The sequence below is a fragment of the Globicephala melas genome, chromosome 17, assembly GCF_963455315.2.
Source record: "Globicephala melas chromosome 17, mGloMel1.2, whole genome shotgun sequence".
Classification (NCBI taxonomy): domain Eukaryota; kingdom Metazoa; phylum Chordata; class Mammalia; order Artiodactyla; family Delphinidae; genus Globicephala; species Globicephala melas.
The window spans coordinates 42,776,182-42,792,485 of record NC_083330.1 but is presented as its reverse complement, the minus strand read 5'-3'; the positions used below and the strand labels follow the sequence as shown (position 1 = coordinate 42,792,485).

The following is a 16,304-nucleotide window of genomic DNA, read 5'->3' as shown; positions in this document are numbered from 1 at the left end:
TCTACATGTGAAAAGGGTGAATTTTACATTATATAAAGTATGCCTCAATAAAACTATAACATAAATACAAGTTAGCAAAGCTATTCCTATAAAATGATGTCTAAGGATGCGATCTTAATGCCAACTTGCAATACACTCTCTCATCAATGGTGGAAGGAACTGCTAATCTTGGGTCTGGATTCAAATAAACCTAAAATTGAATTCTAGCTTAACTATTTATAGATGTATTAGTATTCAGAAGCTAAGACAAAGATATGCATAAAATGTATATAATAGTATGTCTCTCATAACGTTACTATGAAGATTAAAGAGATAATGCATATAAGACTTAGCACTGCTTCTGGCACACATATGCTATTAATATTAAATCTATATTATTAAAATTCTCACAAATTTCTCACAGACACATAAGTTGAAAAATAACTGTTCATGAGTTTTTCAAATATAAATTATATGCAAATTAGAAATACAAGTATTTCTCAATGAATACAGAAAGTAACTATCAGCATGAGCTGTGATGATGAAGTAATGATATTCTGAAAGTCCTGCCAGAAAAATTAATCTCAGTAATTTGTAGTCAAAGAATATATCTTCACATGAACATATTTATCTTAATACAATAAATAAAGCTTTTAATTAGAAGGACTTTATGGATTTTTGAGGTGTATTCACACTAAACATTATAATGTAGAAGAGTGGATGTTAAGAGTATAAAGCAAGGATACAATTTAAAAATATGTGCATTTTATAAATAGGTCTTAAAGGCCTTAATATAAGTTAACCTCCATAAATACTGGAGACTGTGTACATGTTAAAATAACTGCTGAGAAATCAAATTTTTAGAAAAGCTTATATAAAGCTGGAAAATAAAAAAACAGTATGTTTAATTTATTAATTCAACTAGTTTTCACTTATCTGTAGGAACCTATATTTCAGTTCCAATCACTGTTTGCTTTAATACTAATTAGATGGTTTTCACTTCAAACATAAATCATTAATAAAATTTAACAGAAAAATATTGAATAATGTTAAAATATTATGCAGTTAAAAACTATGTAAGCATCTCCTTCCAAGGCCCAAAACAGCAAAAAGGACAATTTTATAATTAGATTTTAAAAGACAATATACACTGCTTCTTAAAGCAGTTTTTCTCTCCTTAAAATTCCTTTAATTTATTGTGTATTCTCTGCTGACATGAGGGCAGGCATCTTGCCTATTTTGTTTATTGGTGCATCTCTAGCCAGGCCCTGCAGAGTGTATGGCATGCAGTGGGCATTCATCACCTATCTGTGGAATAGACCTGAATGAATAATAAAGAACAAGCTCAAGTATGCAAAAAGGCAGACAAACATAGTGCAAAACCTCCCTGGAGTTTCAAAAAAAAACTGTAACGGATTAGGGAACACTGTTCAAAAATTGAAGAAAATATGCATCCTGTCTATTCTGGTCAGCCTTCCCTGCTTTAATCAACATGATGAAGACACAAAAGAAGAATTAAGCATTTTAAAAAAGACAGTAGAAGACAAAAACAGTATGAGCAAAACAAAAAAAGATTCTAAGAAATATGCAAAGAAATGCTTGATTTATAATGAAAAAATGGCTACATTAACAAAATAGGGCAAGTCACACAACACAGAATCCCATAAGATGGAAGATTAAGTTACATTAAGTACAGAGCATCCAGCATGAGTCCACTGTTGTATGCCTGACCTGAGATTACAGTTCATATAAAAATACAGCACCTTAGTAAACAATATAAGTAAGACCTAACCATTTGCTACAAAGGGAGCTATTACAGTAAAAAAGAAAAAAAATTCAGCAAGTTATCCAAATCAAAAAAGAAAACTGTAATGAGAACAGTTTGCACTATGAACTGTCCAAATCAAATTTACCATATGATGTAATGGAGAAATTGATCAGATGGGCTATTTTCATTGTGATCGTGTTTAACCATCTCTAACGTACAGGCTAATGAGATAAAATAAAGCACGCATATTTTGTTTCCTTTAAGGCTGTAAAATTTGGACTTACCCCACACTTAGGGTCTCACAAGATAGGACATACTTGTGTGCTCAATCTAAAATTTCAGATGGGCAAAAAAATGTATTTTCTAAGGAAATTCAAAGATGACATACAAAATGAATGCATGAATTGAGTCAAAGACAAATGAAGACTGCTGTATGTCTCACTTTCAAACTTCCCTAAGCTTCTTTAAAAGATCTGTAAATTTTTAAGAACTGTACAGCTATTTGATTGGAATAGATGCCATTCACATATTTCGATAAGTTTGAATCTTACTTTGATGAAGAAATATTTGATTCGCCTCTCTTTCATTCACTTGATTCACCTATCTTTGAAACAGAAACCTGTATCTGCAATGTATGTCCATTTCAAGAGGATGTGACAGAGCAAAAAAGCAAACAATGCTGGATTTTTCAGAAACTAACATATGAATCCCAGTCTATCCTGAAATGTTTAGCTATGTGACTATACACAGATAAGTGTTCATATCTGCTTGTATTTGTTAAAACATATTCTCTATCATCAGATTGTTAAACTCAATGTTAATATCTATCATAGAGAAATAATTTGTAATCAGAGTATGTGCCTTGGCTGAACTGATTTACCATTTGATAATACTTCAAAGAGCTATATTTCAATATTCTCTTTGATTTCAAATTGAATAGCAATGAGCACTAGGCCTATGATAGTATTTTTTTTAATAAATAATACTCACGAAAATAATTTTGGATTCCTTTAGCACTACCTATTTTTTTAAAAAGTTTCCATAATTAATACATCTTATTGCTAATAAAAAAGGTGATGAAGCAAATATGCATATGGATTTCAAAACATGACATATATATATGTCCACCCAGAATGGGAACCATGAGGTATTTATAAATTCATGTTAAAAACAGGTACTAAGAACCCAACCTTCCTACTATTTCTAAAACCTTCTATGTCCTCCTAACCTATTCCGAATAAAAGAAAGTAATGAGGTGAATGGTCATTTGATTTAATTGTTCACTTTTTCATTTGTTTTAATTTTTGTTTTATTTTGCAGTACTGAACTTGTCTATAACCTAAAGACTTATAAGTTCCATATGTCAAGCACTACATCTACCTTTTGCAGAGCTTAACAGATATATAACTTTAAAACATGAGAAGAAAATTAAGCAGAAAAAGATCTCCCTATACCACAAAAAGTTACAAAATCATTTTGTAGAAAAACAATCTATTATAAGTAAGCCATCTCACAAACAGTAAGAGCAAAAAATACTGTGAAGATAAACTTGTAAACAACCCAAAGAATTCTAACAAATTCATCTCTTTCTTCTCTTCCCCAAATTAAGTAGACCTATTCCAAATAAACACATTACCACGTTTTACTTGCTTAAGCTATACCAATTCTTAAGAAAAACTGTGTCAAATCTAAAAGTTAACATTTCAAACAAAAAGTAAATGATATAAAGGAGATAAACTCAGCTTCTGGCTTTGGAGTTAAAGTAGACAGACTTATCATTGAAAAGCAATGCAGTCCCACAGAATTGGATGAAAAATTTACAAAATCACATATATATAATAGGGGATTAATATACAGAATATATAAGGAACACCTTCAAATCAACAATAAAAACAATCCAATTTAAACATGGGCAAAGGACTTAAATATATGTTTCTCCAAAGATGATTATAAATGGCAATAAGCACTTGAAAAGATGGCGGAAGTAGGGGGTTGGGTGAAACAGGTAAAAGGGATTGAGAGGTACAAGCTTCCAGTCATAAAATAAATAAGTCATGGGGATATATATACAGTATAAGGTATATAATCAATAATAATGTAAAAACTTTGTATGGTAACATGGTCACTAGACTTACCATGATCATTTCATAATTTATTCAAATGCTGAATCACTATGTTGTGCATCTGAAACTAACATACTACTGTATGCAAACTATACTTCAAAAGAAACCAATAATCATTAGAGAAATGCAAATGAAAACCACAATGAGATATAATTCTATATTCAATAGGATGGCTATCATCAAAAAATGGAAAATAAGAGTTGGTAAGGAAGTGGAAAAACTGGAACCCTTGTGCACTGTTGATGGGAATGATGGTACAGTCACTGTGAAAAACAGAATAGCAATTTCTCAAAAAATTAAACATAGAATTATCATATGATTCAGCAATTCTACTTCTAGGTATATACCCAAAAGAACTGAAAGAAGGGACTCGAACAGATTATTTGTACATGCATGTTCACAGCAGCATTATTCACAATAGCTAAAAGGTAGCAATAACCCAAATGTCCACTGATGCATAAATAAACAAAATGTGGTATTTACATACAATGAAATATTCAAACTTAAAAACGAATGAAAGGAAGGAAAGGAGGGGGGAAGGGGGAGGGGAAGACATTTTGATATATTCTATAGCATGGATGAATCTTGAAACTTTACACTAAATGAAATATGCCAAATACAAAAGAACAAATATTCAATGATTCCATTTACATGTGGCATCTAAAAGAGTCAAATTCATAGGGACAGAAAGTAAAATAGTAGTTACCAGGAGCTGAAGGAAAGGAGGAATGGGAGTTATTGTTTTAATGGGTACAGAATATAAAATTTCTGGATAGTGGTAATATGAATAGTGGTAACAGCAGCACAACAACGTGAATGTACGTAATGCCACAGAACTTACACTTAAAAATGGTTAAAATGGTAAATTTTACCATGATAAAAATTAAAACAATAATAATTTTTAAAGCGGTGTGATACAGCTGAAGGAGCCCTGAATCAAGAAAATGAAAATCAAATCGAGGCACTGATATTAACTGTGTGTTCTTAACTAAGTAACTTGACCTCTCTGGGATTCAGTTTTTTCATCTTTGAAATGAGAAGATTGTAATAGATGATGTCGGTGTCTCTTTTCAGTTCAAAACAGTCCATGAAATCATATTCCAGACGCCAGAAGAACCAAAGCTGAAAATCAGGCTGCTGCCACTCAAGTGGAGATAAGAGAACTAACATCTCAGTTAAATTTTACCAGTTTTAAGACATTCTGCTACAGAGAATGTGAATCTGAATCACAAAAGCAGACAGATGAAAATAAACACAGCTTTGGAAACAAGGGAATTAAAAAGATCTATCTCCAGGAACATTAAAAACACCCAACTCTATGTTCCTAAGGCCTCAAACTGGGCAGTTAAGCAAACACCATTTTCAGTCCTGTTGGGTGGGTTACTTATTCTCTGTTTGCTAATAAATATTATGGGCATTTTTTTTATACTTGAAGGGCCCAGCTTCCATTAAAGCTAAAAGTATTTACTCTGGTGTTACAGCAGAAAAATGGCTGCTTCAGTTTCCATTTCAGGGAGGCAAAAGGATCACCTCTCCCTATCAATACTATGAACCTACTAGCACCAAATCCTGTATTTCCCATTTAACACTGAACTCAAACACAGATTCCACAGAAGCATCTTCCTCTCACAAATAAACTGTTCAATAACTTCACTAGTCAAAACCAAGCTATCTGGCACTGTGCTAAGTAAGGAATGGATACTTAGATGGATCCCTTAATCTTGTAAAGAAATACGTGTTTTCCCACATTCCTATGAGTATGAAAATGGCTCATGACATAAATAAGCAATAATTATGAAAAAGAAGAAACATGAAACAGATTTTCATTCAATATGAGAAAGAGCTTTAGAGCTGCCCAACAATGAATCTGGCTGCCTCAGAAAGTAGCTAACTCCCTTTGAATAAAATGTTCAAGCCTTGGATAGATGACCATAAATCAAAGCTATGTCATAAAGTCTCAGAAATTGAGATAATACCTAAGATTCCACCTAACTCTAATAAACTTCAATTCTACGAGATTAGCAGCATAGTAATATCTATATACTATTAATTGCTACTAGGAGAATTCAGACTTACTAGCCGTACTATCATAACTAGCCTCTCTACACATGGAAATTCATATTTACTATAAGGCAAGAAAGTATATTGAGCTTTTCAAAGATGATTAACAAAAGATAATTTATATCTTCACTCCTTTCGGGTAAGGAAGGGATCAAGGACTTTGGAATCAAATAACCCTCCATGAGAATCCTTGTCCAGCCACTATGTGACTTTGGACAAGTTATGTAACCTCTCTGAGTTCTTTTAGTTTTGTAAGAGGGAATATCACCTAACCTCACAGGGTTGTTATGAAAATTTTGTTAAACTAAGTGCCTAACACTGTATAAAAAAGTACAGTATTGTCTTTCAAATCCTACCCATTCTTTAATAACCTGCTTGAAAGTTACCTTCTCCATTTCCTCCATGACTTTCTAAGCCAAAGTAATTTTTCTCTGAACTTCCAAAATTTATTTATAAATAAGATCACATTTTTGAACCCTCAATTATAGGAGAAAGTGAACTTGAAACTATATTATGGTCGTAGTTTAACAGCCTGATCAGAAAGTAATGCGACTAATGAATATCTGATTAACTGGTTTAACTATTTTTAAGTGTTCATATTAAAAAGTGTAGACATCCTTATTTGTGTACAAGTCCAGGCCCAAAGTAGTCTTCCAAATTCCTCCCCCACTGTATCCCTTCACAGATCTAAATGGACTAACCCTGACTTTGTCCAGACAATATTGTCACCTAGAAGCCTCTACACCCTAACCAGCCTCTGAATACCTGGGTATCTAACTGATTCAGCCATTAAAGCCCAATTCCAATGCCACTTCTCTGAAGCCATTCCTGAGGTCCTAGAGAAATTCTCTTAATTTTTTTAAACTAACAAGAAAGACATTCTGCTTAAGCCTCAATTTTGCAATTTAATGACAACTGTTTTCATCTGTGTCTGTGTCCTCCCCTACTAGACTGTAAGTCTTCCTGGTGAGGGGATATCTTTTACCCTCACTGCATTCTACTTTATTCTTTCCCCAATCCCAACACTTAGCAAAGTGCCCATCAAGACACAGAAAAATGAAAAATATTTAATGACATCTAATATCCCCTAATACAACTGAAGCATCTTAAGGGAAAGAAAAAATGGCAAAGGAATAAAAAAAGAAATTGACACAAACTTCAGGCACCTATTTTTAAATTAAAACTGCAGATCAAGAATGTGTAAATCGTCAATGTTCATGCAATATAACATTGTATAGTGACAAAGGCAAACTATCTAAAAACTACATTACACAGTATAGACGAATCTGACAAATTATTTTAAGTGACAGAACCAGTCAAAAAAGGAATATATGTTGTATGATTCCATTTATATTAAATCTAAGAATATATGCTATTAGATACCAGGATAATGATTAACACTAGAGGAGGATGAAAGAGAGAGGCTTTTGGGATGCTGATAATATTCTGTTTCTTGATCTTGCAGCTGGTTACCAAGCATTCAGTTCAGTTATGAAGCATCATAATATACATACTTTTCTATAAGATATTAATATTTAAATCAGAAATTTTGAAAGAGTTGAAATGTCTATCATTTCTCTGTTTTGAAAAAAATGTTAAGGCCAAGAATATATCTAAAAGCCTAAAAGCATTATCACTGTAGCAATTTATAATATAACTATGGACAGTAGACCAATGCTTAATTCTGCTAGCAAAAACAATGCTATCATACTTTATTGTCCTTTAACCAACCATTTACTGCCCTTTTTTAAACATCTCATACCAAAAAAAGAGTCAAGTAAAAATTTAAATTAATTGCTCAAGATTTATGTCATTAATTATTATTTGTCACTGCTTTTCTCACCACACCCTACACATTTCAGTCCTGTTCGAAAGAACTAAAACAGCTAAAGTTAACCTGATATAAAAAAATGAAAAAAAATTTTTTGAAAAGTTTATTTTTTTATGTTTGAAAACTATGTAATATAGAATGAAAGATACAATGTAACCAAAATATTTTGAAAAAAATAAAATCTAAGAAACTGGAGTTTTGTAATAGCTTGCTCATTCAGGTTAGAATATATTAACATGAACATTTAAATGGGAGAGAAATAACTTTTTTTAAATGTTACTTAAGCCACACATTTTAAAAATTACCAAACCTGATTAAATTAAATATTATTTGTTTGCAGCTTCACATATAATTAATATCTCAATTTAGAAATATTTTAAAACAAAAATTATACACTATTTTGCTGATTTAAGTAAAATCTAGATTTTCATTACTAACTCAAACGTACCAACTAAAAAATTTTCAATGTGCTATAAAATGCCTTTGTTTCAAATGCTGCGGCCTGTAGTAAATATGCTCTTCTCATTACAGCATGAAATATAAACACAGCTTCATAAATGTGCTTTAAGAAACTCTGAAATGTGAATTTTAAAAGTCCAAATGAAACAGCTTGTATAATTTGAGGAAGGGAGAGACCATGAATGGGGACAGAGCTGACATAATCCCCACTCACTGCAACAGTTAAATAGAATTCTCAGTTCTCATATGATTTCTATTTAATTCAAGTATTATATGATGTATTTTATCTGGTATTTTATTCATTTCATTTAACTAAGATACATCTCAATTTATTGAGTTTTGTACTGATTACTTTCAATTTAGAGCTGCTAAGAATAATTATAGTTTACTTTGTATTTGCTAAGGAAAACAATTTAAAGAAACTATTTCAAAACAACATACTTCTGTAAAGCATAGCAAAAATACCACTGAAATAATGTAGAAGTGGTCTTAACTACAAAAAAAGAAAATCACATCCAAATAAATATTAGCATTCTGTGATCTCATGCTTTTAGTATTTAATTGGAATATTTTCATTTAGATGTCAGCAGATATATTTTAAACCAAATTTGGCAATATTTAGAGTAAGCCTTACACATCCTTGACGTAAGTCTTACCTATTTAAATATTCAACTTTTTTCATAAAAAGGCTATAATTCACTTTGGAAATTTTGGCTGTTTTATTTTTAAAAAGAACTTAACTGTTTCCCACGGTGAACTGCATTGTATCTAATAAACTTTTAGGGTCATGAGTGATAAATAAATCAACAGATACAAATATCTATTAAAGTTGATATTGACTTATCAACTGGTAAGTCATGGTATTTTGTAATAGATCAGAATATAATACTTGGCTCAAATGCAACATGTAAACAATAATAAAAAGTTGAAAAGTGAATCTCTACACAGCATAAGTGCCATATGAGGACTATGGATGACTAAGGACAAAATTATACTTATCAAGAGAAATTAAGAATAAAGTAATTTAACAGTGATTTCACTTTATAGAAGAACTGGTTCCAAGACTGAATTAACTTCAAGTTCTATATTTTTTTAATTTTCTGAATCAACAGGCAAATTTCTTTGAAAATGTTAGCATTTACTTCACAAATTTCATTTTAAAAGTTATATATTATTAAAGGAACTATATTTTTAACAAATGAAGTACTTTAAAGAAGTCAAATCTATTTTCTGAAAGTTATGTTGCTTTTCATAAATAACTAATGAAAATACATCCTACAAAAATAAGCTTAATACTAATTAGGAGGAAAAAGCAAAAATGTATTCCCAATAATTGAAATGATCCAAATTTTAAAATACAGAAATATTTCACTAGAATATAATTTCATTTATTTAAATCTTATTTCATACACTTAAACAATTATTTCTTTAATATTAAAAACACTGCTTTCAACTAAAAGAAAAAGGTATGATTAGTAACTATTGACTCTCTTTTTATAAATCTCTTTTAATTCAGGAAGAATGACTTCCAAATAAAGGAATCCAATACTAAATGAAAGTAAGGGCTAAAATCAGTTTCCGCCCAAATGCAGAGTGACTGTAAACAGACATGTCAAATATACTAAATCTATGTCATGGATATACTTTACTCAGTGGTTAGGAATACACATGAAATTGTTACTTAGTTGAAAAATACTTTGGCCTTGATATTATTTGCAACTTATTAAAAAATCTTTGTAACCTCTCAAAAAAGAAAAAGAAAAAAAAAAAATAAAGTACTTGCCCTGGAGTTCCTATACAATGTGAAAAAGCAACATTTTACTATAGCTGCGATATGGATTGATAGTTATTACCCCAACAACAGTTATCACCACCACAAATACTATAACCTAATAGATTTCAGATATTTAAAAGAGATTTTTAACATCTCAGTAAAAAAAAGATACATGAAGTATTAACTTCACATATTTTTCTAAGGTTTTATATAAAACTAACACACTGGCATAAGACAGATACGATTGGGTTTTTTCCCCTCCTAAGATAATAAGTGAAAATTACCATAAACCATACTTTAACACAATACTTACCAGCATGTGGACAGTTTCAGAAGTTTACCATAAAGAGCAGTGCTGAAAGAGGGAATAATCGGTACAGGTATGCAGTAAGATCCCCTACAATCCAAAGAGGTCAGTCCTGCCTGGAAACCAAATATCTGCAACAAAAAGAAAAGATCCAAATGTTCACAGAGACAAAGTTTTAGTAAGCACAGGATGAAATACGTCAGTTTCAATTTGCTCTACAACAGCTGCACACTAAATATGTTCTGATGTCTTTTTCCACTTCCCAAACATCAACATTTTCTTGTATTAAATCTGACATTAACTAAGTCAGAATTAAGAAATTTAAATACACAATATTTCTTTCATATCCCTGCAAGATTACTCTTCTTTTGACCAATTTTAGGTTTCACATTTTATTTCTATACATAACTCTCATTTAGCATTTTATTGTCTGCTACAATGCACATATTCTCTGTTAAACTGACTACATTGTGCATATCACAGATATTGTTAATAAATCATTGTTATATCATTTTATTCCTAAAAGAATATTAACTACAACAAAAACAATCTTAGAAAGTATTTTGCCTTCAACTTACAGTATGCACACACAAAAAGGATATCCAAACATATCCTAAATAATGTTACATCTTTTCCCTTTCTTTTGTGAAAATAATGGTAGGGCTGAGGTTTTTCACCTCAGGTAATTTGGTACATGGCATAAATTACTCTTTATAAGTTTATTCTTAAAACTAGCATGTCACACTCAAAAATTTTATAAGCATTCCCTGAAATTCCTGAAAACTACATTTGCCTTAATAGGAAGAATCAATGTAACATCACATTTTACACGAAACGTTGCAGAGAACTGAATATATTTCTTCTTCCATTATTTTCAATAAAGTAAATGTCTCAAACAGGAAACACTGACACACAGAGATACAAAACAAAGAGTTACTGTTTTCCAACAACATGCAAAAGCCGTTTAACCCCAACATTTGTTTCATTATTATTTTTTATTCCTTGGGTTTATAAAGCACTAACTTTCTTATCTCTAGGATTAATATTAGCTGCTAAATTCTACAGTGAAACATGTTTAAAATATACCTCAGTAACTAATTTCCAATACAAAATACTTTCATTTAATGAACATAAACTAATGATCAATTTCTTAGAAAGTAATATTAAACTGCTTCCAAACAGTTTCAAAAAGCTATTCTGCTCCTACCATTCATCAAACTGACAATGTCAAATCTTTTCCTGTAAAGTCGGTTTTCAGTGAACGAAGTAACATTTTGGAAAATGAACATTAGTTAGAATTTTGTACTTTCAAAGAAAAACTGCATTTCAAAGGGCCTACCTACTTAATTACTATCAAGAAAAATGAAAGTGATATACCTATTGATTACTATAAATCCCACTATTAACCAAGATGCAAGAAATAAAGAACTGAGAAGAAAAAGAAAAAAGCATGTTTCTAATACTTAATTGATCAGCCTTAAAAATTAAGTTATGCCACATTTATATTCTTTGAAGACTTGCTCTAAGCAACACTATATGCAAAGAACTGGGCACTGTACAATTTCAGCATTTCATATTTCCTCTGAAAGGGCCAATATTTAAAAGTTTCTGAAATTTGCAATTATTAATACCACTTAATACAAAGCATGATTATTCAAACGATGCCCAACCTCCAAATATTTCTAGAATTATGAATCAGGGTAATACTTTATCAAACTAGATTATCTGTGTTCAACTAAGAACTCTCTCGAGTCACCTTCTAATACTCTATAAATGTCCCAACAGTATAATCACAGACACTATCATTAATGTACTCAGATGGAAACTGGGTGTTGAGGAGATCCCCTGCTGGTTGTCTGCAGAACTGCAAGGCACTTTGGGGAAGGTCCTGCATATTATTCTGTAATTTTTTTAAGTTTTTACTAAATGTACATGTTGTCCAGAGATGACTCCAGAGAACATTCAAGCAAGTATAAATTACAGTGAAATCAAAAATAATTATTTCAAAATAACCATCAAAAATAATTATTTCAAAATAACCAATTTCAACTCTCTCTTTTAAATCACAGCAGTAAGACACACAGATTTACAATACCTATATAACCGAATAACTTGTCAACAACCCTTGACCAAGATTACAAATACTTTATCTAGAAAAAGGAAAACCAGCACAGTATGAATTGAGGTTGTTTTCACCAGGATTGTTCATATATTCAGAAATAGAATAAAAATACTTATTAACAACACTGCAAACCAACAGTTTGAGGCATCAAGAATGTATGAAGCAGTAAGCGCAACTACTAATATAAGTTTTAGCTGAAGGAAATGCCAACTTGACTAAGATGACTTACACATGACATTAAATGGAAAGTTAAATATGCAGTGCCACCGTTTAAAGAATCCAATAAGAAAACAATTTAACTAAATCACCTCATTTTACATATGGGAAAAATAAAGTCTAAAAAGGATAAAGGACTTCTTCATAATTACCTATTGCTGGAACAGCAATATGATGTTTCATCTGATTTAGCTCATCTATTAGCTCACAATTTCACTCTGCCTTGCTTCCTCTCTCTATTCCCTGCTTCCCCTCTCCAAAAAAATATGGCTGATTCACCACTTACTCTTAAAGAAAAAACAATCTTTCTCATCACTACCTCTCCCCTCCAACCATCAGTAAAATTCCATTTCTCATCTGTCATCAGCAAAAATCTTGAAAAAGTAGGCTGGAAAATGCCACCTTTTTTTTCATTGCCTACTCATTCCTTAAACCCTCTAAATCTAGTTTCTATTCATGTATCCACTGAAACAAAAAGAAACACTGGACTGAAACTGATACTCATATTCTTTTCTTATGGAGAGAAATTAAGTATTTTCTCCTAATTTTTTTCCACCAACAATTTAAGTGAGGAAACAATAAATAAGTAATTTTTTTCATCACTCAGAATTTTTTAAATGAATGTCATGTTGTCACCTATACTTTTAATGAAATAAAATCCTTCAGAATCCACAAGGAACGCTTACAACTCAACAATAAAAAGACAAAATAACTTCATTTTAAAATGGGCAAAAGATTTGAATAGATATTCTCCAAAGAAGATATACAAATGGCCAAGAAGCAGATGAAAAAAAAATGCTCAACATCATTAGTCACTAGGGAAACATATATCAAAACCATAAGGAGATACCTCTTCACAACCACCAAGATGATTAAAATCAAAAAGACAGTAGTAACAAGTGTCAGTGAGAATGTGGAGAAATAAGAACCCTAATTCACTACTAGTGGGACAGTAAAACGATGCAAGAATCCCTTTGGAAAAAAAAGTTTGGCAGTTCCTAAAAATGTTAAAGATACAGTTACCATAGAACAGGCAGCTCCACACCTAGGTATATACCCAAGGGAAATGAAACCTGTGTTTATACAAAAACCTATATAGAAATGTTCATAGCTATATTATTCTTAATAGCCAAGAACTGGAATCAACACAAATGTCCACCAACCAGATAAATGGATAAACAAAATATAGTGTATATCTAAACAATGCATTATTCAGTCATAAAAAGGTAATAAAGTACTGATACATGTTACAGAATAGATGAACCTTGAAAAACATTGTGCTAAGCAAAAGGAGCCAGCCACAAAAAACCATATGCTGTATGATTCCATTTATATGAAATATCCAGAATAGGCAAATACATAGAGACAGAAAGAGATTAGTGTTTACAGGGGGTAGGAGGAGTCAATGGAGAGTAAATACTAATGGTTTCTTTTTGGGGTGATGAAAATGTTCTGGAATTAGATAGTGGTGATGGTTGCTTTAACTCTGTGAAAATATTAAAAATCACTAATTTCTATTATTTAAAAAAGGTGAATTTATGGTATGTAAATTATTTCAATAAAATTATTTAAAAATTTAAAACCTTACAACATAACTAAAGTTTACCTGATCCATGACCCTCACGCTAGTCTCATTGGCACCCCCACCAAGCCTAGATGCCCAGATCGTCCAAATCTACTTTCAGGAGTTCAGAACGTATCCCACCCTTTTGTTATACCTTTATAAACCCTTTTATATCTGTGAACAATCTTTAGCACTATTTTGTTTTCTTAATTTACATAAATGGCATCATACTATATATACCATTATGCTTCCTGACATTCCCACCAAAAATTATGCCTCAGAGAGCTATCCATGTGGGTATTTATAGACCTCTAGCTGTACATATCTGCATATGCAAAAATTTCTCTGGGACAAGGGTCAACAAACTACAGTATACAGGTCAAATTCTAACCACTGTCTGTTTTTGTACTACCTACAACCTAAGAATAATTTTTACACATGTATATTTATAACTGAACTGATGACAGGGAATACTAAGTTGAAACCCCAATTAGGTGAAATGTTATCCCAAGAAAAAGAATTCCTTCTTCTCATTAGTAAAACTGTATTACAAAAAAAGAGTCCTATCTTACATTTTGAATTCTGTCAACTCAAGATTCATGGAAATTTGTTCTATTATTTAAGTACCTACACAATATCCTAAATTTTCCCTCTTGGCCCACAAAGCCTAAAACACTTACTATCTGAACCGTCAGAGAAAAGTCTGCTGGCCCCTGCTATAGTATATATATTGAAAATTGGAATGGATGGGTGTAAGGTAGATGTGTTTTCAAATTTATTAGATTCTGCAAAAGCACTCTCCAAAATGATACCAATTATATATCCACCAGCCATGTGTGAAAGCACAATTCCTTGAAACCCCCAGGGAAAACTATTTACTGGAGGTCAGAAACTCCCAAATCCAAAAAATTCAAAGGGTTTTGATTCTACTATAACCTTCCTGATCTCTCTGAAGCATCTGCCATAGCTGATCCTTATGAGTAAAAGGCCTTAAATTTATATATTTTTCTATAGTTTACATAATGCTTTCACTAACTTATTTTTTATATATGTTTCAAACTTTAGGTGCCTTTCAATGTCTTAGCTACTTGATGCCACACTTATTCAAAAATGGGTTTAGCATTTAAATACAGAGGACTTGGTAAGACATATGAAAGTTTCACCTGCATATTTTCTCCCATGCCAACTCTCAATTAATAAACTTCATTACATGAAGTGGGAACTATATACTATTTTGTCAAATAGTCAATACAGTCACATTTACATACACAAAATTAAAACTTAAGCATTTATTTGAGTATTTAATTGAAAATTACTTGAGTCTAAAATGCCAAAGACACATGAAATAGACATCTAGATCCTCCACTGTAATATTTCAACACTGTAGTAATGAAAATTAAACTTTGAAAACTTCCTCAAAGGTTACAGTAATCATGCCAAGTAACATGAACTGCTATAAACCTTAAAACAAATCGGTATTTTTCGTCAGTTCCAAACAGTCACAAAACTAAAACGCTCTACCAAGTTCTGAAAGTTTTTTTAAAATGTACTAGGCCACTGAAGAAGCACCAGAAATGCAATGAAATTTTTTTTAATGTAATCAAGTGGTCAAGACTAAAGACTTTATTTTTTAGAGTATTCAATATTCTTTTTTTTTCTTTTTTTTGCTGTACGCGGGCCTCTCACTGTTGTGGCCTCTCCCGTTGCAGAGCACAGGCTCCAGACGCACAGGCTCAGCGGCCATGACTCATAGGCCCAGCCACTCTGCAGCAGGTGGGATCTTCCCGGACCCGGGCACGAACCCGTGTCCCCTGCATCGGCAGGCGGACTCTCAACCACTGCGCCACCAGGGAAGCCCCGAGAGTATTCAATATTCTTAATACCAATGAAAAGTTTTTCTACATATATTATACTATGCCCAACACCTGACTTCCTGGGACATTTAACTTATCCATTACAGCTGTAATCAAACTTACCAAAACTTTATCTAGACTACACTGTAACTCTTACATTTCCCTGGAAATTCAAGTGAGCATTTAACATATTAACAAATAGTAGTGGTAAACAACTATTCCAATAACTTTTATGTCAGTATGAATG

General features: G+C 31.7%; 1 protein-coding gene across 1 annotated transcript in view; it reads right to left on the bottom strand.

The window, feature by feature from the left end:
* The window catches only part of VPS13B (vacuolar protein sorting 13 homolog B), a 798,623-nt gene that overhangs the window by 671,860 nt on the left and 110,459 nt on the right, over positions 1-16,304 (bottom strand). The window contains exon 16 of the mRNA XM_060287492.2: positions 10,309-10,433. Within this exon, the coding sequence (XP_060143475.1) occupies positions 10,309-10,433 (125 nt within the window). The remainder of the gene's footprint in view (positions 1-10,308; positions 10,434-16,304) is intronic.